This window comes from Hydra vulgaris, chromosome 10 (genome assembly GCF_038396675.1).
Source record: "Hydra vulgaris chromosome 10, alternate assembly HydraT2T_AEP".
Classification (NCBI taxonomy): domain Eukaryota; kingdom Metazoa; phylum Cnidaria; class Hydrozoa; order Anthoathecata; family Hydridae; genus Hydra; species Hydra vulgaris.
This window is the reverse complement of record NC_088929.1, coordinates 5,910,831-5,937,500: the sequence shown is the minus strand read 5'-3', so window position 1 is coordinate 5,937,500 and position 26,670 is coordinate 5,910,831. Positions and strand designations below refer to the sequence as shown.

Below are 26,670 nucleotides of genomic sequence, written 5' to 3'. Positions count from 1 at the left end.
TTGGTTAACTCGTGGGTTATCCAACGTGATGTTAATTTTCTTTTTTTAAATGCGTTGTGAATGATTTCGTTGATTGTAAAACGATTAATCGATGTCAGGACTTTAATTTTATTATGTGTTGCATGCGGATTTTCATCAATAATGGCTCGCACACGTTTAATACTCTCAGCTGTATACGTGGTTTGAGGGTGCCCTGAGCAAGGATCATCTTTGAGTCTCTCTCTACCATCTTTAAATAAAGTAGCCCACCTGCCAACTGTACTATATTTTGGAGTTTGGTCACAATGAACTAAAACCAATTCATTGGTTATGGCTTGTGCTAAAACTTTTTCCATTTTTAAATTTTTTCTTTTAAAACGTATATAATAAAATTTAAATAAGTTTTTTAATAAACATTCAAAATATTTTAACAATTACTTAAAATACTCATAATTAAACACAGTTTAAAATGATGTATAAATATTTAATTATTTCTTGTTTTATTTTATCTTTATAAATGAAGTTCTATGAACTTCTCTAACGACCTAAGTAAATACAGAGGCAATAGGTCTTAAATAAATGCAATTTTACCTTAATTGAGCATTTTTTGAATTGTCTGATTAATATGTTTGTACGCGTATGAAGACATTTAATCTCTCGATTTATATCAGCATTATCAAACAAACCATTTTCTATTATGTGACCCAGATACTTGAATTAGTCAATGAAAACTAACTCACATCCATCTAAGGTAAGCAGTGGATAATTGCTTAACACAATCTTACATCTCTGTTTTAGGTTAAATACCATACACATCGTGTTTTTTGCATTAAAGACATTAATGGCAGTGGATTCAACATTTAATGCAGTTAATAATTTTTGCAATGCAAACCAAGTCGGAGCAATTTATACAAAATCGTCGCTATATGCCAAAATATTCAAAAAAGTTCCATCTATGTTACATCCAATATACATATTCATAAAATTAAATAACAGTTTTCTTATACAAAATATGAACAAGAACGGTGAAAGAATTCCACCTTGCCGCACACCATTGCTTTTGTTAAAGCTACCGAGTTTACCTTCTGCGATCAGAAAAACATAGTTCGGTTCTTGTACCAAGATGCAAGTAGACAGACAACATTCTTGGCAATACCCTGATCAGTTAATTTAGAAAATAGTTTCCAATAATTAACACTATCAAAAGATTTGTTGAAATCTATAAAGCATGTAAATACATGGCTTCCTCCAGAAATATACCATTCAACTGTCTTTTTTTAAATAATATGTACAAGACATTGTCGAATGTTTTTTCTTGAAACCAAACTGAGAATCATTAGCATTCTCTTGAGATTCAATTCTTTGTAATAAAATACCTTAAAGTATTTTTGAACAAGCGGGAGAAATTGTGATTGCTCTGTAAGTATTTGCATGTGTTAAGTCTCCAATTTTAGATTTTACTAGAGGTTTTATCGTGTCTTCACAAAATGTTGATGACAAATGTCCTCACAACAAGCATAAATTGAAAAAAGCAAACAAACTTAGATAGAGCAACAGTCTATGTCTTCCATATATAAATGATTCCATAAAAAATCATCTGGTTCGCCAGTGTCTTGTCTCAAACCCTAGCTTAAGTTTAGCTTTTCCTTGTTGTCCTTAAAGTGATTCTAACCATGCATTTATTTCTGTAAACCCCTTAACTTATACTTCTTCTTCGGAGTCACCATCGCAATACTTATTACAACATTAAAGTCGATTAAAATTCTTAGTGTGATTTTCTATTTGACAGCCCTTGGGCTGATGCGTTTTTTTTCTCTACTGATAAATACACCTTTAAGATAATCTCAAGGAAGCAGGAAGGTATGCAAGATTTCCTTTTTACTCAGTTTTAAGTCAAGCCTTAATCTACTCCACGATTTTCATCATACTGTGTTTTTTTAAAAACAATTCTCTTGAAATTAAATCCCAATTTATTATTTCAAGAAACTAATAAAAAAGGATGCTGTCTGATGCTAGAGTACTCGTTTAATTTTCCTACTTTTCTATTTCTTTTATATTATCTAAGATACTGAGCCTAAAAGACTTTCGGAAATTCTTCAAATGTGTATTTAACAATACTAAATTGAACAAACCATTTTTAATTCATTGATCCAATTATTTTATAACTCCTATATGGATATGGCATGACTAATTTCAAAGAGCTTTTTTTCTGGTTTGGCTCTTAAATCTAATAACCTTACTTTTCCTGTAATTTTAGTAAAACTAGTTAAAAGATTGTATGATATCTAAATTACTCTGGCTTTCTTTACTAAAAATTTTCTTAATTAAACTCTACAGCTTGGGGTCTAGTCAACATATCTGTTCTTGTCTTGCAAAAATGTTTTCCATTACTCTTTTTAATTCTCTCCAAATCGATTAATATGGGCTTGACTGAATCTTGTTTTCTTTTCTGCTAGAAAATAACAGCTATGGTTACAGCTTTTTAAAACTCTAGAGAACTTTTTAAACCCTCTAACTATTGTATGACAAGTCTTCTTTATTATAAGCAAGTCTTTAAGTCTTTGATTATCAAATTTCGCACATCCCATCTTTGTCTAAAAACTTTATTTCAGACAATCAATTCGGTTTTTAATTTTCATGTTTTATGGCTGACTTATGGTTTTATGGTTTTTAATGGTTTTAAATCTTTATGTTTTATGGCTAACTGCTGTGAATAAAAGATTTTATGCACATCAGATAAAGGCGGTGAGGTAAATGCTATTACACTAAACATATCTAAAGCAATAAAGTCTAGCATGCCGGTTCTCTCCATAAACTTTTAAAGGTGTGTCTTTTGAGATTATCAAACTACCTTTTTTTTTAATGGCAGTTTTAAAGTTATCCGTAAAGTCAACACTCTTTATTTCCAAAAAATTTTGGTGTACCAGAAGATTTTATTTTTGATCCTGTGGTGTTTATTTTGTACATTATTGACTTCAATCAAACATCTAAAGTGGCTCTATTTAATAAAGACTAGCCTTTATTACATATTGACAAAAAATCTTTTTTTTTCGATTACTTAGAATTGGCAGCTGACCTTAAATCTGATCTTTTTTATATAACAGCTTCAGGCTTGCAGACAAGGTCATAAAATACATTTCATTTGAGGCTGAAGCTGGTCTTGCAGCAAAGCTTGAGCCACGCTCTCATCATCTTAAAGTTGCATATTTTTTTTCTATTCTAAATGTATCATGGTCGTTGCTTAATTAGCAGCAACCATGATACTTTTAGATCTTATTACCTCTAGTTCCATTAACCAAATATATTGTTCTCGCTTGACACTTAAATCTGCATAGTTGCATTCTTTTACTGTATCTGTCTTTTCATACTCTAAATACTTTCATTGATCTAGTTTTTTTTTCAGCACTTTAATTCTTTGCACTTTTTCTCATCTAGATGTTTTCTTGAATCATGCAATCATGCAGTTTTTGAAATCTTGTCAGCTTTTTTTTTGCTCTTTAACTAATAATTAATTTTAAGAAACTCTTAATACAATAGCGGTTGCTTGCGGCTATATGTATATGTATATATATATATATATATATATATATATATATATATATATATATATATATATATATATATATATATATATATATATATATATATAAAACTTTTTTATTAATATTTTCAATATTATTCACAAAAGTCAAAAAATCTCAATTTATTTTGCCAGAAACATTTCCTTTGTTTTGAGATTTCGCATTTATGATTTTGCACCACATGAGCAAGATACTATTTATTTCTTATTGCAATCTTAGACTTTAACTATTCTATCATAGAAACTAAACTTTTTGCAATTTATAACCTTTAGGTGATGAAAAATATTCAAGACAGTTTGATAATCAGCGGCCATGGCACAGTGGTTAGGGCAAAGATCCAGGGTTCGAAACGAGCTCAGGGCATTTTTCACTTCACCGTTACGGAAAGAGGCGTAAACTTCCTAATTAAATGCTCTTAGGCGGGGCTCTGCAACGAAACTGTTGGGTCTTCTTGTGGCAGCTAAAACCAAAATTAAAAAAAATTAATTATTACTGAGTTCCCGCGTTTTTTGATTGGTATTAAAAAATTCGGTTGTGATTTTTAAAAATCGATTAACAACATAGCGTTCTTTGAAACAAAATTTTCTATACTCAATATGACAGATTTTTCAACATTTAGTTGTCATCTTTATCCTCGGTCATCATGATCACATTGTACATTTCATGCTTTCACAATGGGCTTGTTTGAACTTTGCATTTACTGTTGCATTAAAAAATGGTCAAACTTCAATACTACTTATATAACCCAGCAGATCAAAAAAGTTTAATGGTTGCTGTTTAGAAAATAAATGGATTTTCTTTTAATTACCAAACCAGAGTTTTTAATAAATTTAAATATTATTAAGTGCATGTTCTGCACAAGCAAAGTAAACCACACTGTCCAAATTCAAAGCATAAACAAAAGATTGAATGCAATTCTAAATTCTCATGATAATTTGGAATAAGTTGCTCTCAAAGCAATCAGATCATGAAACAGTGCAATACTTTTGCTCTCTGCTATACATGGTCACTGTCCCATAAGACGTAAACTCAACTCCAGAAGTAGGTGTGCTTTTAAAACGATTAAGACAAACCGAGAAAATCTGGATGAAGATAAATATAAATGGAAAAGAAATATAGAAAAAACCAGTTTGTCTTAAAAGTTGTTCCTTTTATAATATTAAAAAAACCGTTATATTTGATTTTTTTTTAAACTGTTTAAAAAACAATAAAACATGTGTGTTTGCATTTAAAATATCTTATTTAACTTATTTGTACTCACTGTATATTTATACAACATTTTTGCAATTTATAACCTTTAGGTGATGACCACTCTTTGCAATTCTAAAAAAAATAAAGTGATTAACTAATTTTAGTTTTCCAGGTTTTCATCTTCAATCATTTAAAAATTATTCAAAAGCACTTTCTAAAACTGCGTGTGTGTGTTAGTGACAATACTGAGCCTAGCTTTGAGATATGATATTTTTGGTAGCACAAGCAAACTTTTAAAACTTCAATTTTAGAAAAAAATTCTTTCTGCAACGCTATGCTTGTGCTTCTTTAGTGCTACCAGAATGTTACTCCGGAACTTGGGAATCTTGGCTAACTCCTATACCTGATTATATGATAAGCAGATACTTAACAAAATCATCACCTTTACATTCCAATGCACACTCAGTATAGATGAAAAAGTTTTTTTTTAATTTTTCTGTAAGTTTTCAGCAGTTTCTATTTAATGCTGTTTTTCCTTTTTTGGATTACGAAGAGGCTGATTTTTAACCCATCTACACTGTGACTTAGAGAACTCCAAACTAAGAAAATTATGCTTAAGTTGCCTTTTTTTTGCTTAAACTTGTCTTATCCGATGCTATTGTCACACTTTTTTTACAATAATTGCTGTTGGTCTTACTCATTTTTTCAAAATAGTTTTTTCTATTTTGTTAAGAAATTTTCACTTCAACTGCGAGAAGCGTCACCTGTTCAATATTTCGTGATGTTCTGAGGGCATTATGTAGTATATTTTAGTTCTAATAATCGTAGGTAAATACAAAAATTACAGTTCTAAATTTTTGTATTTACTTGAGAATATTAGAATTACTATTTGTAAATATCTATGAAAATTTATTTTCAGAACAAATACAATTATTATCTATTTTTAAATATATATATATATATACCTAAATTTTTATAAAATAACCCTCCAACATACATAAAAAATATTAACAAAATTTTTATTAAAATTTTTTTTATATTTTAAAACTTTTCCAACTAGTTTTGAGATACGAGCATTTAATTTTTAATTTTTTTCATGTTGCATACTATTCCATGTGTCTTTCAAAATTGTCAAAATATTGTTTTTGCATATTACACAAATTTCTCATACCTTAAGATCCATTTCCTTCCCAAAACAACGCAATCTGGTTTAAATCCGGGGACAGTGGTCTACCATTTTGAGTACTCCTGCAGCTTCTTTCTACAAGCCGTTTGTGCATTTTTAAAGAAGTTTTAAGATGCCGTATTTCATCAAGTGAATTTAGGCCTTATTAATTTTAGCTCAGATTGTGCTAATTAGTCTACTGAATAAGTTTGATGTAAATTAAAATTACAACCTTGTAAAAATATATAAAGTTATTATATATTTTTATATAATAGCTTTATATATTTTTAATAATAAAAAAATAATATAATATATATTATTTTTTTAATCTTATATCTCATAATTCAACTATAAAAACCATTTTAATTAATCAATGTTGACTAAATTTATATTTGTTTGATAAAAAAATTTAAGTACCCGTTTGTTTTCATCTCCGTTGTGAATCAAATCATCTCAATCAACTCAAAATTAGGATAACTAGGTTTAAACTTATGGTTTGTAGTGTAATGGCCGTAGGCAAGGCAGGGGAGTGGAGCTTGAGGAGTGGAGCAAATTTAGCTTTGCGTGCGCCTCTAATTAAAAATATTTATAAAAAATTTGAAAAAAATTATAAAAATTTTATTTTGTAATTATCTATAGAAAAGTATTTTGCTTCTATAAATAAATAAAACTTGCTGGATAGAAGTCATTAAACGATTGTATTGGATTCGTATTTTTGAAAGCCAATTTTTTTAAAATTAATATGTGTTTTCAGTATTTGTTTCTTTGTTAATTCTGTTTATTTTGAGTATCATTAGAAAATCTTTTAGGAATTTAATACGTAAAATCATATATTATTAGATAGTTTATACATCTCTTCATATAAGAGAGAGCAATGGCGGCCTTGTTCTAATATTTTTTGTATTTGGATTATTGAAAGCAATTTAAATATTCTTTTAATTCAAAATAGATTCAAAAGAAATTTGTTATAATTTTAGCAACATTATGTATTAGTGTTTACTCTGATTTACTTTGGTGATATGTCTTAAAAATGGAAAATTCTTGTGCGGCAGAGAAGCGCCTTAAACCGTTTAAAGGAAAGAATTGAAGGGAAGATAAAAGTTGCACTTCTTTATATGCATGAACTGTTGTCTTATCAACTTCTCTTAGCGCTGCTTCTGCTGTTAAGAATATCTTGCTAGCCATGCAACTACCAAAACTAATTCATTTATTAAATACTATTTCAACTTCAAGTGGTTTTGACGTTACTTTTACTAGTGCACTTCTTGCTGATCTTGTCACTACTGCAAATAATTCTTCTTATGTTGGCTCTGCATCTACCGTTACTTCGGAAATCTTGAGTTTGCTTTAATGTTTTATAAAAGTCTTATACTATATGAGACTTATTTTTAAAAATCACACTTTGTTTGCCGTTTCTTATTTTATTTCACTTTCCGCATAAAATAAGCATTTAAAAATATAATATTTGAAGACTATATTTTAAATCATATCATAAAAACAATTTAAAATAATAAATTGGCACAAACACCTCATATGAAATTATAAGAAGTTACGTGAAAAAATAGATATTGATGCTACCAATCTATTTAAGTACCTTCTATAGAAATGTTCTAAACACTATTTGTTTTATTTTATCATATTTATAATATTTAAGCAATGTGCATCTAATGTGAAATCTACCCATGCATGAGACCGTAAATAAAATGATCTTCCATAAAAACCTTTGAATCTCCGTGTTTATAATATTTTTTAATTTTTTATTTGAAAATAGTTATAACTTGAGCAATGCTACAAAATCAGGACATTTTTAAATTTTTAAAACTTGAAAAGACCTGAAATATCGTTCTATGCATACCCAGCGGGCACACTAACGTCCTGAGGACGTCCATCAGACGTCTTATTTCTCGTCCATAATACGTCCTTAGTTGGTTTCAGGTAAAAGACTTAAGGACGACTATTCCAGATGTCCTAATGACGTCTTTTCAAGACTTCCTGGAGACGTTTATCCAGACGTCCAAGAGACGTCCTAATTTCACCGAGACTCTTTTGAAGGTTATATAAAAATGCAATGATAAACGTTACACACCTTAACTTTTACTTAATCTAGGTGGGAGAAGGTATTAAGAAAAATCAAAGTAAATAAAATGTAATTTGATATATTTAAAATAAATTGAAAATTTTACAAAAAATTAGAAAAATTTTTAAAACAAAGCAACACTTTCCAAATTAAAACCTAATACATTCTTTAGAGTATAATCAATAGTATATTATAAATAGTAGAAAATTACTAAAAATGGAAAATAAATAAAAAATATAACAGTTAATTATAGTTAATTAAGCCATCATTGATCAATATTGATATTAGTGAATGTTGTCTTTAATAGGTCAGAAAAATGCTTAATAACTCTCCCAACAAGTTGCATAGCATCCATTTTGACTGAGTTTTTACTTGACTTCAAAGCAGCATCTGTTAAAAATAACAGCACATAGTTCAATAAGATCATAAAAGAAAATATACTTAATACATGTAATGTGTTATGGCCAAAAAAATTAATTTTTTTTTTCAATCAAAACATTATCATTTTAAACTTTAAAAGTTAATCAAACACAATAATATGCTAATAAGAATACCAGTGATAGCGTTGCATAGACTTGTCAACTCTTTAAAAGCTATTTTTCTTCTTTAAATCATTCATTCTGTATTCTGAAAAAATAATGTCTGTTGTCAGTCCACATATAGAAATTATAGTAAATGTCATACAGTCAAACATATATTTCTACAATTGAAACAAATGTTAACTACATGAGCAAAAATTTTTAATTCAATCAGCTGGTTTTTATACCCAAATAATGATAACTGTTTTACATAGAAAGAAACACTTCGATAAACATAGAAAATGTTCTTGACAGTTTTCAAAAAACATTGTAATAATATATATCATATAAATTACAGAGATTTCATGCATACAAAAGTGAAGTATTGGATATTTACATTTGCAAATTTTCTTTCAAAAACACTAAGATTAGCTGAACTTTTACGTTGTTTAAAACTTTCTTCTGAAAATGTGCTGTTTTATCTACCAATATGTTTTTCATTTCAGCAAGTTGGAACGTAATTTTTCTCTGAAATTCCAAAAAAGTAAAATATGTAAGTGAAGACATATAGGGAATAGTATTTTTTATATAAGATTGAAAAGAGGTTAAGTTAAACTAAATAATGCAAAAAATCTCAAGTTGCATGCTTTACCTTTAAAAAATATATATGCAAGTAAAGCTTAAGAAAGTTATACTGCTTTAGTCTAACGTCAGTAGTTATAAAGAATTGCTACCTATGGCAAAGTAGAATTAAAAAAAAATTTATATACGAATATGTATAACACACACACACATGTATATATATGTGTGTGTGTGTGTTAATATATATATATATATATATATATATATATATATATATATATATATATATATATATTTATATATATATACTTATATATTTACATATATATATGTATATATATATATATATATATATATATATATATATACATAGATACATATATATATATATATACATATATATATATATATATATATACATATATGCATATATGTGTGTATATATATATATATATATATATATATATATATATATAATATATATATATATATATATATATATATATATATATATATTATCTATATATAAATACATATATATATAAATATATATATATATTAATAAATATTGCATATATATATACATATATATATATATATATAAATAAACAAATATACATATATATATATATATATATATATATATATATATATAAACTTATATATATGCATATATATGCGTATATGTATATGTATATATATATATATATATATATATATATATATATATATATATATATATATATATATATATATATATATATATATATATATATATATATATATATATATATATATATATATATATATATAAACTTATATATATGCATATATATGCGTATATGTATATGTATATATGCGTAAAAGTATATGCATATGCGGACATTTAAATTCTGATCAACTGACTGGTATACTAAACTATATAAAACTTATGTTAGACCTGAATTAGAATTTTGTGCACCAGTTTAGAATCCACATTTAAAAAATGAAACAAAAAAACTTGTAAAGTTAAGCTAAGAGCTACAAAACTTGTAGCAGGTTTAAAGCACAATTCATATGAAAAAGGTTTATCAAGCTAAGGGCTAGAGAGTCTCGAAACTAGAAGAATTAGAGGGGACCTCATCCAACATTTAAGATAAAAACTAATTTAAACAAAGTAGTTTGGCTTCATCCAAAATCAAAAACTTTTTCTTCGACTCTAAAAGGTCTATTATTAAATGTTAGAGGAGAACCACACAAATATAGTGCCTTATTTATACAATTTACCAAATAATTTAGTAACATCAAATTAGTTAAAGAAGGATGTCTTATCGACAAATAGTTATCTTATATACTACTATAGTAGGAGAACAATAATCATACTCTACAAACTTTCTTAATATCTATACTGTTGTCTACAGCGTAGAAATAAGTAAATAATTAAATTGCAAAATAGTAAAATCATTATAATTTACTCGTTCAGATAGCTGAAGTTTTGTGTCTAATTATCTTGTAATTGATATGATTAATAAGTTCTTTTCTTGTTTAAGTGGTAAAAATTTTTATTGTTGAATCAAAAGGGTAAGTTTAAAGGTAAACAAAAATATCTTTCAGTTTCCGTTCAGTTTCTTAAACATGTTTAATAAACTGAAGTGGAACTGAATCCCATTGCTGTGAATTTTGATTTATTATGCCTTGAGCAAACTGCTCAATATATGGCTGTGGTAGTTGGAAATATACAAAACAAGAAGAAGATAAAGTTAGTATTCTTAAACTTCTAAATCCAAATAAAAGCAAACTTTTCTTAAATTGGAAATTGAAAAGTTAAAAATCATTACAAAAGATAGAGTTGTATATCTAGATTTCAAAAACCAAATCAATAAGAATAGTATTTATATATGAGAAAAGCATTTTGAATGTTCATATATATACACACCTGTAAGTGTGCTATATAATTGTTGATGTTTATTAAGTGTGGATAACATTACATATAATAATTTTATAATATTTTAAAATACAGGTAACATAACACATATTATTTATCAAATTTTTAAAAATTATTTTCAGATCCACATAAACAAGAGTTGAAAGAATACGCACTTCCAATAAAAAACTTACCAAAATAGTTTTTCTAAAGATATCATAGTGGATCGTCAAAGTAAAGCACTTTACAAACGTGCCATAGCTTCAGGCTTACAAGAAAAGAAGCTAGCTTATATTGTTTGAACTTATGGTTGGCTTTTACCAAACACTCATCAAATTTATAAAAGTAATTTACGATCTCTGAGATACACCATTTTATCATAGTTTCTCAATCATATCCAAAGTTTTCATCCGTGCAATGGAATATCATCAAATAAAATATAAAAATTTTTGCTTGTAAAACGACATGCTGTTAGCAATCTATTTTCAAATGATTACGTCAATGGAAGATGTGATGATTTTAGTCCTATAAATGAAGCAGTGTATTTCTGATCTTCAGCATGTAATTTTCTGCAAGTTTAATCAGCCATTTGTAAAGAGCGCAACTTATTAACTATAAATAGTAATAAAAGCATTAATGCCAAAAAGAATATTTTAAACACTACAGCTTTCATTAAAGCTCCTGTTAAATTCACTGCACCTAAAAAGTTACTTCTTACCCTCCGAAATCAAAGATCTGAAATTAAATATCTAAAAAAGCAAATTGCTCAACTAAGAGAAGCCATTTAAAAAAGTGCATTATCAGTTAGAAAAAACATACACCAGGATCTTCAGAAAATTATCCACAGTTTCTCAGAAAAAGTTACTTTAAATAGAGAAATTTAATCTTTTATAAAACTATTCCTAACATAATAGGTAAAGTATTTAACAGAACATCCATCTCAAACAAGATACCGTCCAATGGTAATAAAGTACTCTTTAAATCTTTATGCAAAATCTTCAGCTGCATATGATCTTCTGCATTTGAACTTTTCAGCATTTGAACTATATATTGTACTTTCTATTTATGAGATGAAAATTCAAAATGATTATGTAGGGAAAAGCACTAACATGTATTTATTTGGTTTTGTTGATCTTGGTTATGATGATCTTACCCTAGTAATTTTTAAAAAAATAGACACTTTTGCTTCACATGTCTTAGTTTTTCTAATTAGAAGTGTAATGAATCCATTATCTTACTCTTTTGCAATATTTTGGTAATGATAGTGTTATGTCATTCCATATTTCCCTATTATTTTGGCGGGCTGTTGCAATATTAGATAGAACATGCAAATTAAAAGTTATTGCTGTGACTTGTGATGGAGAATCACCTAATCATGCATTTTTTTTAAATGCAGACAAATAAATGATCTATGGTATATTTTCTGATCCTCTTCACTTTATCAAATAATCAAGGAACTGTTTGAGCAACTTTGAGTCTAACCGTTGTTCAAGATATATGTGGAATAATACAAAACATCGGTTGTGGAGTCACATAGTTAAGTTTTACTATGAAGATATGGAATGTAATTTAAATCATTTTCCTAAACTCACTAGAAAACATATAGAACTAAATACATACTCTGTTATAAATGTTGAAGTAGCTGTTCAAATTTTAGGTGCCACAGTTGGAAATAAATTGCTTGAATTTAGATCAGATGAAAATTCTGAGGCAGCATATTTCTGTTTGTCAATGTATAATTTTTCTTATTGCTGCAACGTTACAAATACTAAATAGTACATCAAAAAGTATAAAGTATATCTGAAACCTCATACTAATAGTTCGGATAAAAAATTTTACTGGCTAAAAAACACTTTTTTTTAAACATTTTGTCAACTGGAGGGAGAGCTTAAAAAAAAGAAGCCAGAAATATTCTCTCAAAAAGAGCTCAATAAAAGATTCATATCAAATCAAATTCTTGAAGGCTTGTCTAGAACTGTAAACTCTGTAGTTGACTGTGTTCAATACTTATTAGGAAAAGGCTTTTCTTGTATATTAACTGAAGTATTTTGGCAAGATGCATTAGAAATCTATTTTGGAAAGCAATAGGTCGTTATAGAGATAATCCTAACCTTAAAAACACTGGCTGGATTGATAATACTATGAAATCCTTATTTGTGATCCAACCCTTTTTTGGAAATGTTAGACAGCATACAAAAGAATGGATAATTGATGATACACCAGTTCCCAAGAAGTTCAGATAAAGGAAATAACTTTAAAACCTTTCTTTAGTAAAACCATTTTTTCATTTCATAAATGGAACATTTTTATTTTTATTAGATTATCAGTGGATATTGTGTCTTCAATATTCACTTTAGTAAAAATCAAAATAAGAATTCCTAATTTTTATGTTATTATGTTATTATATTATTATGTTTAATTTTCCTATTTTTTATGTTATTTAGTTTAAAAATCAAACCTCTTCTATTTTTTTGTTACTAAAACCTGCATTTTATTACAGCAGTAGTTGCTAAAAGTCTCAACTTTTAAAATTTTGAAAAATATCCTATGTGACGATGTAAGTTGAAAAAGCAACAGTTATTTAAAATAAATGAAATGTTTGTTCTTAATCAATAATGTAATTATTTACATTGTTGCTTTGAAAATAGCTGTTTGATAAGTATTACACATTTGCAACTATAACACTCGCAATACTAATGCTGGCAAAGCATTTCCTTTTCTGATAACTAGAGCTTTTCTTTACATCTGCATAGATTGACAATATTGCACTGATTAGAAGAAATATGACAGTTCAGCTGAAACACCTCAGTTAACGGAAATATTTTACTTTATCTTAAATTAATTCTAATTTTACTTATTTTACTTTTTTCAAAGATGATCCTAAAGATTCTGGTTTTATAATCATTTTCTTCTTTTTGTTATTATCTTTTATTTGCTTTGTATGTGAATGTGAACGTACACGAATAAAAAGTATGAGTATGTGGTGCAAAAAAGTTTCAGCAATTTCTTTGTCTGTTTCTGTTTCAGAAAGATCTCAAATCCCGATAAAAACAGGACTTAATTAAACAGTCATTTAGTAATTGTGAGACTAGACTTACTACTTTACTGTCTGTTTTTTAAAATTGTTGCTAAAATGTACACGATTTATTTTTCACATTCAATAAATATATTTATTACTAGTAAATATAAATTTAGTAAATTTTATTTAATTCCGTTTTTTTGATAATCATTTTAAACAGAGGTCTCCAACTGTTTGTAAAAATTTTGACTCCATTGTCTCGGTTGAATAGTATAGGAGCGTGTTTTATTTCGTGGTGTGTTGAGGCGTATTTAATTTCAAGAGATTTTTTAACTTTACGTTTATCGTACTCTGATTTTATCGCTATAGTTTTTGGATGTGACCAATCAAACATATCATTGCATTCTCTACCACGTTTAGTTGCCCCAGATGCATTCCATTTTACTTTTTAAATTTTTTTTCGATGTTCAATGCATCTCGTTAAAATTTTCTTTCTTGTTTCGACAGTTAATGTGCTGCCTCAAAAACAAATAAATTTGCAGAAACCGGGATGGTTATTGGGAATTATCTTTGACTTGTTGTTACACAAGATGTTTTTTAACGTAAGTGGTGTAGTAAAAATTATTCTGACGTTGGTAGGTTTAAGTTCTTTTCTAAGTTTTGGAAATAATTTTGGGAGCCATGGAAGCTTAACTGAATATATAGTTGTTTTTGTTTTATTAGCATTTATTTTAGAAAGCTTGTTTGTTTTCTGAATATAGTTCTTGAGAGTTGTTTCAAGCTTTAATCTATCGTGTCCAAATATGTTTACTAAATACTGCATTTCGTCAGTAAGATACTTCGCGGAACAAATTTTAATGGCACGATATACAAAACCTTTTAAAACAAACATAACTATTTTTGTATTAATGTTTGATGTGTGTTTTATTCGTATATTAGCCGACTTTCAATTGATTTTGAACTCATAGAATGAGTAATTAGTGTTGGTAACAGTTATATCTGTATATCGTATAATTATATTGAGCAGCCGGCTGCAGCCGGCTGCAGCCGTGGTGCAGTAGTTAGAGTTCTGGCTTAGAACCTAGAGGTCCAAGGTTCGACGCTGGCTCTAACCCAATAAGCGACATTGGTAATGTAGGAGCGTGAATTTTTAGTTAAACACTCTCCTGGAGTGCTCCGTGATAAGACCGTAAGGACTTCTGGGAACACCTAAATAAAAAAAAAATATCAAAGTAGTTTAGTTCTTTTTAATTTTTTTTTTTCTAAAGCAGGTTTTTTTTGCTAAATCTTGTTTATTTAACAACTCTAGAAACTTGCATGACTATTGTCAACATGCTTTCTGTAAGTCTTCGGCGAAAAATGATCAACCTCAGCAATAATAATAAATTTTATTTCTAAATACTGCAAAAAAGCAGCTACGACCATTAAGGACAGTCCTATAGGTCCTGAATTTGGTATAGATCTTATTTTGTTTTTGTATAAAAAATAACAATGGTTGAGGCTGAGTTCGATCATTTCATGCATATTGTAGTGATCTACGATAAAGGATAATAAACGACAATTTTCATTTACTCAACTAGATTATTTATTTACTAGTCGATAAGGAAACATCGTAATAGCAGAGCTAATCGAGACAAGTTCCTTTCGTACCGAAAAACTACTCATACGCTGAGTAGGCGGAGCCGGGATTTGAACCTGCAATCCTGCTGCTACTGCCAATAATTAATCCAAACTTTTCAGCAGCGTTTAAACCAACTATGCTATCCCGGCACTAAGATTTAGTTTGGTTCCTTTTTTAAGATTATCAATGTCTTAGTTTAAAATATCAAAAATCACAGAAAAAAAAATATAATTAGTGTGTCTGTATTATATAATATAATATATATATATATATATATATATATATTATATAATACAGACACACAAAATATTATTATTATTCTATAAAATACAAGACGTTCAAATAAAGACATCTTCACTGTACGTCTTCAGAACGTCTTAATTTGGTCTCAGACGTCGCAACCTAATTAAGACGTCTGTAAGATGTCTTCGTCCGCTGGGTAAGATGTAGGTATTACAACAGAAAGTTAAAAAAATTTTTATTGTTAAGAGACATAATGCTTACGCTCCTCCTCTACATAATCCTTCCCCTCTTCCAGTTTGAAAAAAGTTGTTTTCGGCCATGAATATATACATGTTGAGTGTAATATGTGTGTATGTAACTTGTGTGTGTTTAACCTACACACACAAAAAATCTTTCAGGAAAAAAAAATCTTTCAGGAAAAAAGAAATTGTCTTTTTTTTTCACTTTGTTAGGACTCTTTCAATCTTATATAAAAAAAAAAACAACCAAATAAGGCTTTAGGAACAAGTTTAGTGTGTTACTATCAGAGCTGTAAAAAAATAAATTTTAATAATAGTTTACTTTATAGTTAGCTTCTTTACTTTGTAAATACAATATTTTTCAAACAGTTGCATAATTATATATTAAACAATTCATATGCAACTATACAATGATAAAAAAATAATTCCATTCCTTTATTCTTATACTGTTTAGATTATGTCAACCTTAAACATGAGTTTTCTCTAAGTCAAGGAACAATGCTTGGAGCATTAAGTGTTTTGAAAAAAGAGTACACTATTTCATTTAATCTAAATCCTACGAGTTACTCAAAAGGCTTAAAAAACGTTCTTCATTTAACTTTGTGTAATAACCATAAAATTTATGGGGACAAAAGTCTAGGTCTTTGGTTTCACGAAGATGGTTTTGGAAGTCTTGTTATTTATGCTGCAGTTAATGGTATTAGTAACTACTCTGTTAAAACAGATCCGCTTCAGTTAGATCAATGGCATAATATTAAAATATGTCAGTGGTTACAAGGGGGAAAATATTTGTTTACTGTTGATTTGAATAATGTTAGCATTCATAGAGTAGAAAACTCTTTGGCTCAAGATTTTGAAAATATTAAAGTGTATGCTTCTAGTATATGGGGCGCTTCACAAAGTGGTTTGATCTCTGATCTTCTCATAATCAATGGAAAAGTTGGTAACAATTTTATAATAAAATTTTTTTGTTATTATTTAAAAGTTTATTTTGCTATTAAAATAAGTTTTTTGATAATTCTTTTAATAAAAAAAATTTTTTCTAAGGAAAAAATTTTTTTTATAAAAGCATTATCAAAAATTTTGTTTTAATAGTAAAATAAACTTTTGAATAAAATTTTTTTTCTAAAAGAATTGTTTTTATTGAATTCGTCATTATATAATAGTTTATTTTAAGAAACAAAAAGTAAATTATAACTTGACTGAGCTTTAATCACGAGTCTCCGATGAGCAGTCATCGCTCGCGGTAATCTCAATAAACTTATCAAAATAAATATTTGTTTCATATATATATAAATCGACAAGATTATCTACAATTTTAAATAACATTCAAAGTGCAAATTTAACTCTGCGATATTCAAGAGATTTAAGTTTGAAGACAATTATTATTGATAAGTACTCAGTATATGTAGGATGACATCTTTTGCATTCTAGGAAAATATTTTTGAACTATTTCTATTAAAATTATTTCTTTTAAAAGATGAGGGTTCCGAAATGGGCTGCAAGATTTTAACACAGGCCGCATATAAACTTTTGGAGCTTTTAACAAAAGTTAAGAGTTGTTAGAGATAAATGATTTTAAAAGCAGTTTAATGCGAGAGTGTGCAATGATTGAAATGCAAGAGCATTGATTAGAGAACTTTGTATCAAAGGACACGGAGATTCCTATATCCTGAATTGAATAAATAGTTTCAATATTGGTAACAGAGTTTAATGAATATGGTTGAGTAGGTTTATTGTATTTGAATAGCATAAATGAAAACATTTGTTGGATGACATTACTATTTGCAAATTATTGGACCATGCCGAGATTTTCTTTAAAGTGTTTACAAGATAAATGTTGTGGTAAAAATTTTTCGATTGATAAAAACTAATATCATCTGCAAACAGCTTAATACCACAATCTCCATCAGTGCAGTACACTATGTCGTTAATAAATATTAGGAACAATATAGGTCCTACTATAGAGATATCCCACTCTTAACTGGAATGTATTCGGAATATGAGGCACCAACACACAAACACATTGGAGCGATTAGTTTCAAAACCTTCAATCCAGTTTAACAGTACCATAGAGTTGAAATTTGAGCATTAGTCTGGGTGAGCTAACTACTCAAATGCTTTTTCAAAGTTATTATATACGATGTCAATTATTATTTTGTTATTTACAAAAGTGTTCCATTCTTTTAAAGTTGCTAGCATTTGTGAGCATGTGGATCTGCAATTTATATAACCAAATTGATGTTGAAAATTAATTTTATTTACTAACTGGTAGTTTTTTATGGCTTTAGCAATGATTGATTCCATAACTTTGCAAACAAACAGATCGTTGAAATATTGCTGTAGCTGATTGGTAGAGATCGGTTGCATTTCTTAAAAATTAGACAAGTTATTGCTAATTTCCAAATTTTTGGTATAGTATTAGTGGTCATTGATATTTCGAACAAAAAGAAAGAGAAATGGCAATGATAATTGCAATTGATTTTAAAAATAATTGGGAGGCAAAACTTTGCTGGGAGTTTTTGTAACCATGAAACTACAAAACTATATGGAAATAATATGTTAATCGAAAAATTTTAATTTAATGGAAAATCTGATGTAGAACGAACAAAATTGTCAGTGATGAAGACAGAGGCAACAAAGTTATTTAAAATTCGCGTTTTTCACAATCGTCTAAACATTGAGGAACATCAGAACTTACAAGTGGTGCAACAGAATGGTGACGCGTGGATTTTGAATTGTAGAATGAGTAAAATTTGTTGATATTTTTTTTTATTGACAATATCTTTCTCCAGATTAACAGCATTTTTTATTATTTCGGCATCGTAACGTGACGGCATAGTAACGGCACGTAGACGTGAGCGACTCTTGTATTTGGTAAAGTCTTTAAATTAAAATTTCTTTTGTATTTTTGGTATAAAATATATATTTTTTGGATGCTCAATTTTGAATTGCACGAGGTTCAATACTGTATGTTTTTTTAGAGAGTGCTGATACTTGTGATAAAATATTTGAGTTCCAAACGTTACATAAAGCGTGTTAGAATCATTCAACATTATGATGTTGCTCTGGTAATTTTAACTAATTTACATTATTTAAACATTTTTTGGAATTATTATACTTGGCCTTATAGAAATTATTTGAAATTGGAACTGATGGTTTTTAATGCTAAATAAGGTTCCCAAATTGCAATTAAATAGAATAGTCAATTTTTAAAAGATTCGCAATTTACAATGTTCTTATAGTTACAGAAAATGTCTCCATACCATTACAGACTCACCTTCATGTTTTAGTATTGAAACTACACACTGTGGATTTATAATTTGTTTTGATATTCTTTTTTTATAGACAAATCTTTTATAAATAGTGTTTTCAAAAACCGCATTTATTAAAAAAATGCGGTTTTGGTTTTGATTAAAAAAAACAACCTCGGTAAACCATGCGTTTTGGTTGTTTTTTTTAAACAATAAAAATTATGTAAATTTATATATTGAACTGTTTTAAAAAAAGTAATCTAAACAAATTATTCTAACATTATGTTTATATTTCAAAATAAAACTTATAATGGCTTATTTTTACTTTAAAAAAATGCATTCGAAATCTGTTGAGGTAAGCTTTATTGAGAGAATTGGATTGTAAAGTTTTTAAAGATTTTTTATTCTTTGGCCCGTATCTTGCCCTTGGGTACAACAAAAACTCTTGCTAAAGCCATTTAAATTGATCAGTAGATTTAGGCAAGTCTGTGATGCTATCTTTATTGACAAGTGCGTTTAATTTATCCTTAGGAAAAACAGGTGAGCTTTACGATGTTGTAAACGGTGTTTCAGCTAATAGTGGTTACTTATCATTAGAAGTAAATCTAGAGAACCTAAACGCAAGTTTTTCAGCAAAAATTTAAGTATTTTTAAATGGAATAGCTGACGAATCTTTTAGACACCTTAACAACTACATGACATCTTCCTTAATTCTTTCATAGACACGCTTTTTCAAAATTTGAATGCCACAAAAATGCAATTTCTTTATTCATAACAAATAGTTTTGAAAGCATGAATTCAAGTGTCTGCTGTTGATAACGTTTCATCTTCTTTGTCTTTCATGTTCAACCGCTTCTAAATCACTGTCTGTTTTCTTGGGAAATAATAGCTTTTTGTCTTCTTTTTTTTTTTGTATAACGTGTAGTATACTCTAAGATAAATTGCATGATTAAAACAAAACTGATCAACAATGTCCGTTAACCGCATGAGCTTTTTGTTGATTGCTGCACCATCTTGAGTAGAACCTACTAGATCTCTTTTCAAACAGACACTAAATGAATTCAAATTATCATTAACATTTTTTATTAATCTTTTAGCTGGACAGGAACCATAAATCCAAATGAGGCCAGTTTTATTACATTTGTTATATATCTTTGTTAAAGCTTTGTTACATTTACTTTCATGCAGGTTGATACCAATGTACCTTCTGTACCTCAAAGATGTATATTCATAATAGCTTGAGCTGAATTTATGTCCTACTTAAGTTTTTTCGATAATTTCTTGTTTCATAACTTCCATTTTGTCAGAAAAATTTTGATGGGTTTAATTCATCACAGTTGTTTGACTTTTAGGAAGATGATTTCCTCTTTGTCGAGTTGATTAGCAAATGAATTTGTTGTTAATTTTCGTATTAATTGAAAAGCCATCTGTTGCTAGATCAGCTAAAACTTCTTCAAGGCTCGTTTTTTGTAAATATCTGTCAATGGTTTTAATTTTTCGATGGTGGATTTGAGCTTTTATTTTAATTCTCCAGTTGAAGGACTTTTGATAGTTATTAAATGACGCAAAAAATGATTCCGCAAAATAGTTGTCGATTTACCGGAGCATGTTAAAACAGAAACGCATCTACTAAAGAGGCTTCAAAATCTCTTAAAGTTGGAATTTTACGTGGGTTGCATATTTTCAAAATGATCACATGATTCATCTGAAAAATAAATATATTTTCAAAAAATTGAATAAGGAAACTTGTGCATAATTTTTATTACATAACTATGCGTTGATATACTTTGTTGAATCAAAATATATACTAAAATATCCGTATGTTTTTTTAAAGAATAACAATATTTAATAAAAAGAATATGCCATTCAATTAAAGTATTCCAATACTTTATATATAAATATACTTGCGTGTTTTATTCTATAATCGAACATTTTTTTTTGGAATACTTGAATAGTTTTGAAAATAAAAAGACATGTTAAGCTTTCCAGCGAAATACAATCTAAAAAGTATAATAAAAAGTAAATTACCGTCAAATTTGATCTTTTATACCATTCTATAATTAACAAATTTAAAAGACATACAAAAATACACAAAAAACTCACAAAAATTGTTTTTGAAAACCAACGGTTTTCATTTATATCGGTTTTGTCGAAAACCGCGGTTTCCGGTTATCGGATAAAACCGAAAGGAAACTCTAGTACCAAAAACTTTAAATTTGAACTTAATTGCTCACAAAATCTTTTTTTATCTTGTTTTGTACACAACTGGTACTTTTAGGCCCACTCTAACCTTATATTATTGATTGCATAACTTACCTTTTTTTTCGTAATGAGCAACGTTTTTTTGCAGCAAAACACCCCTGCTTCTCTGAGATGCTGTTGAACACATTTCCAGATTTTGCTTTTGAATAAATTTTATTCAATTAGTTGTTAATTTTGTGGGCTCTCAGTCTTCTATTATGTTTTCTCATTAATTCAATTGCCGTCTAGGGGAATAACTTAGATAGATTTTGGTTATTTTTGGAAAAATTCTAATAAAATTTAAGTAACTTGCTGCTATTTTTGGCTTGAATAGACCAATTTAATTCTCCTTAACACGAAAAAAGTGGTATTTAGAAATATCATAGCCTGTTTTGTTTTGTTTTAAAAGCTAAAAGAGTTATCGATGTATCTCTGCTTGTTGTGTTTTTTTGGTAGTCAATTTCATTTCAATCAAATATCAATTTAATAGCACCAACGAGTTCATTTATAATTTTTAAGTATTTTAAAAAGTATTTATAGATTAAGTACACTTGATACAATCCGAAAAAAATAGAGTTTGTTAAAAAATGGTCAAAAGTTGTTAAAAGTTATTAATTTCAGTTGATGACAGTTGAGACTTGATGAAGTTCGAGAAATAATTTTGATCTCTTGTTTTTCTCGGTTCATCTGTAATTTTCTCTACTACATCAGAAAATGGAACAGCTTCATGTACATTACCTTCTGTTTTTGTAAATTTGAAGAATTTACTCACCAGTTATTTTTTTTTAAATATTAAAAAAAAAATCTAATTTTTTTTTTTTTAAATTTGGTTCAAGTGAAATATCAGTTGTTTTAACAGCTGATTCCATAGAGTCATCACTGTCATCTTAAAGTTCCATTTCAATTTCGGAATCAATACTTGATGATATTGAAAAGTCAAGTTTTTCATTCGACATTTTTTGTTGAAACAAACAATTTTCCCCAGTTCCACTACTTTGTAATTTTGCAAACAATTTCGCTATTATTTTTGCGCCAGGGTTATTGGAAAAATAAGTCTCCTTATGTTTATAACTATTAACAAGTTAAAACCTTTTTAAGCTTTCTTTAAACCATTGAAGTAAGCATTTAGAGACTGTCCTCACACCTCTCTATAAAAAGATTTGGTTAGGTTATGGCGTTTGATGAAACTATGCATCCGATCAATCCCTCTTTAATTGTTCTTAAACTGCCTGTCTTTAACACGAACACAATCCATAACATTTGACAATTAAACAATTACCTAATCTATCAATAGCCATTTTCTAATCACAAAGAACATTTATGGTCTTTATAAGGTGATTCACACATTCAGAAGTATGTGTTCCTTCAATTCTATTGTGCAATGTCCCTTATACAATTTTAACTTTCCAAATGATTTCAACAAACTCATTTTACCATATTACCCTTACAGCAAGGTTAAAGACCCTTTAGCAACTCAGTTTACGAGAATGAATGATTAGCCAGATTTCTTCCCTTCTTTTTATTAGTCCTTATTACGAATGGGTAGGTGTGCATTACCAATAGACTTATAATAAAACATGTTATTATAGTGTTTTAAGCAGTTTACAAAACTTTTAGCATTTTTTGTTTTGTAAAGTTTTTTAATTTTTTAACAGTTTTCACCTGTTTTTTACCTTTCAAACTGGTTTTATGAAATCTTAGTAAACATTTGATTTGTATTGGTTTATTTATTTTGATATAAAAGTAACTAAAAAAAAAAAAGACAATACAAAGATAATACTAAAAAAAGTTACCTTAAAGAAATTATTAAACTTACCACTTGGTATTAAAGTAACCCTCACTCGACGGTGTCTTAACGTAACTTTAGAATGTCATCATTTTCTATTTTATTAACAGTTTCTAGTTTCTATCCAATGGTTTACGGTATTTTAAAAAATAAATTTTTGAACTTTCAATTTTTAAAAATCTTAAAAATATTGTAAGCTTATTTGTTAAAAGCTGCTATTTTAGAAGACTTTAAAAAAGTTATATTGACTTTTTTACCTATTTATTTTACATGAATATTAATCTCTGACAGCGATTACTGTAAAACAAACACTTTGCCAACATTTTATCTTTAACGTTAATCATATTGTTCAATTTTGCTCTAAATTCTCACAAAATAATTATTGTATTGTTTTAAAGATATCTTCGCGTGGATTTACAAGATTGTATGCATTTTCAGGTATTTTTATGCAAAATCATGTCTTGAACTAAAACCTATAACTGGCAGTATATATATGAAGAGCTCATTTTCAAAACGCGGTAAATCCAAACTATGGGTTATGAGAAAATTAATTTGTTTTTCTACGCAATGAAATTAAATACTTTGAAACTACTAATTATTAATTTAGTTAAATATGTGTAATATTAATAAGACAACGATGACTAATGAAATTAAACTTGATAAAATCGATATTTATTTTCAGTCGCTACTTTTGTTTTATTTCAAACCGCTGTGTATGCAAATATTGCTTATTAACAAAAGATTTTATATTCATTTTAATTTATTTCTTTAATAAGTATTGAGTTATGTATTCCAAGATCTACTTGCAAAACACGGATTTTCTTATATTTATCATATCGTTTTTATAATATTGTTATTTGATATTATTTACTTTAAATAATTATTTAAAAATTTCTTAAAACAACTCCAATGGGCTTTAAGGTTTAAGGATTTTTTTTTGTATATCGAGATCAAGGTTTGGCGCCCCTTATTTTAAAAAAAAGTGTAGTCATTTAAAACTCTAACAAGTATTTTATGGCTGTAATATTTTTTTAAGTTTTTAAATAATAAGATGAATATATTTGAATGTGATTGTTTCTTAAAAATTATCAATCAAATTAAATGAACAATCAAATATATTTTAGTAGAACAGGTTATATAAATAAACCAATAATTTTTCACGACAGTTGTAGTAAAAAAATCAAAATACAATGGTATGCGTATCATTAACTTATAATAGAACACATAAAACTTATAATAAAACGTATCATTAACTTATAATAAAACACATAACTTGCGTTAAATGAACAATCAAATATATTTTAGTAGAATAGGTTATATAAATAAACCAATAATTTTTCACGACAGTTGTAGTAAAAAAATCAAAATACAATGGTATGCGTATCATTAACTTATAATAAAACACATAACTTACAATAAAACACATAAAATGTGTTTTCGGTAAATTGCGCATACTTATAAAACCCCAAGAGTACATTACAAACATAATACTTTATTAAATGTTTACCGTACATTACTTAAAAACTGAATACAAAATTGAAAGTGCCGTAAAATTATTTTTTAAATAAAGAAATTAACAAAAAAATATATTAAAAATTATATGTATATATATATAAACATGTTGTCAATAAAACTATACAATGGAATAGTAAATATAATCCTTTTTATGAACAAATAAATAACTGTAACAGTATATTTTTAAGGTAGATTAATAATACAAAGTGAAATTAAATAAAAATCATCGTAAAATAACTTTTATAGACAATGTAAATAGCAAATCTAACATTCTATTAAGTAAAAATTTTAAAAAGTTGTAGAGCCTTTAACAAACATAATGCTTTCAGAAACTTTTAGAAACAAAATTTTCTTGCCTTAACTTTAGCAAAGTCTTTTTGAAATGAATCGGTTTCAATTGTACTCAGAACATGGTGTTCAATTGCTAATGTGGCCATCCCACTGTGGTGGTCCTGAGAAAGAGTCGATGGAAGGTAAATTTTGATAATTTTCAATTAAGAAAAACTTCTTTCTCCACTGGCCACTGATGCGGGGAGGGTAAGCAAAATTCTCAGAGCTACTTACACACTGGGAAAGATGTCAATCAAGCGTTTTTTTGTAATATAAGACAGTATTGTTTTGGGGCAGCTATCGATTGGCAACATTGGAGCTAAAATTACAATCTCACAAAACAGTTAATTCCCATTAATGTCACTCTTGCCATCAGCTGTCAAAATGGATTGTAGGTTTTTGCACTTTTCTTTAATTGCATATGTTTAACATTTGTCAATTCTTTTCAAGTTACAGAGAAATTTGAAATGTTTGCTGTGATTTTCCATCAGTTCAAATCATTCTAACAATGAAATTTTTTGCTGTGTTTAAAACTACATAAAAACAATTTACTTTGAAAGACTCTTTTGCCGACTTCACAGGTTCATCTTTGCTTTCATAGGAAAAATGCCTTGTGATCTTTCTCGGCCTAACCACTACTTCATCAGAGAGATTTGGATCAATGCCCAGTTTTTTGGCTAGTTCTTTTGCATCTGTAATATTATTATTCAGTCCATTTTCTGATCTCAAGTTCTCCAAAAAATACTTAACACTTTCAATTAGTTTCAAAGCGCTCTGCATATCAACAGTTTTCATCTAAAGTGTTTTGCTTACTAAATTAATTTTGAACAAAACATCATACCAAGTGACCAAACAGCAGCGGAATTTGAAGTCTGTAATTTTTTTGTCAATTCTCATAGCGGTACATTTTCTAAAAGCATCAACCTTAGAATCTAACGTTGATTCAGAGATCAGCGTCATAAATCTCATTAATGTGGTATCGCAAAGGTTCGAAAGGCGTCTATCCTGCTCTCTCAACGGGTTTCACTTAAAGGTTTTGCAGTCAAGTTAGTTACATGGTTTGTTAATATATTCCATCTATGGCTTGATCCAGAAAAAAAGTTATAAAGTTCCTATATATTGTTGAAAAAGTTAACAGCTAAAGTGCAGTAAAGTGCTGCATCATTGACAACAGGGTTTAATAAATGACTTCCACAAGGAACAAAAACAGCTTGTGGGTAAGGTCAAGGATCCTATTTCGTACTCCAACATTCTTTCCATTCATATTTGACCATTATCATAACCTTGGCCACGCATATTTTGTAAAGGTATTCCTTTTTTTGAAAGCTCGTCTTACAAGCAAGCTTTCAACCCTTGCCCAGATGTATCTGAGACCTGAACAAATCCAAGAAAATATTCCCTTACGTTTACTTTTTTACCTGGAACT

The 26,670-nt window shown here is 28.0% G+C and overlaps 1 protein-coding gene across 7 annotated transcripts in view; it reads left to right on the top strand.

Annotated features, from left to right (window-relative positions):
- LOC136085756 (uncharacterized) overlaps positions 1–26,670 on the top strand; it is a 209,812-nt gene that overhangs the window by 122,532 nt on the left and 60,610 nt on the right. For all 7 annotated transcript variants that reach the window (XM_065807160.1, XM_065807157.1, XM_065807158.1 and 4 more), the window contains one exon: positions 16,573–17,061. In XM_065807160.1, the coding sequence (XP_065663232.1) occupies positions 16,573–17,061 (489 nt within the window). The remainder of the gene's footprint in view (positions 1–16,572; positions 17,062–26,670) is intronic.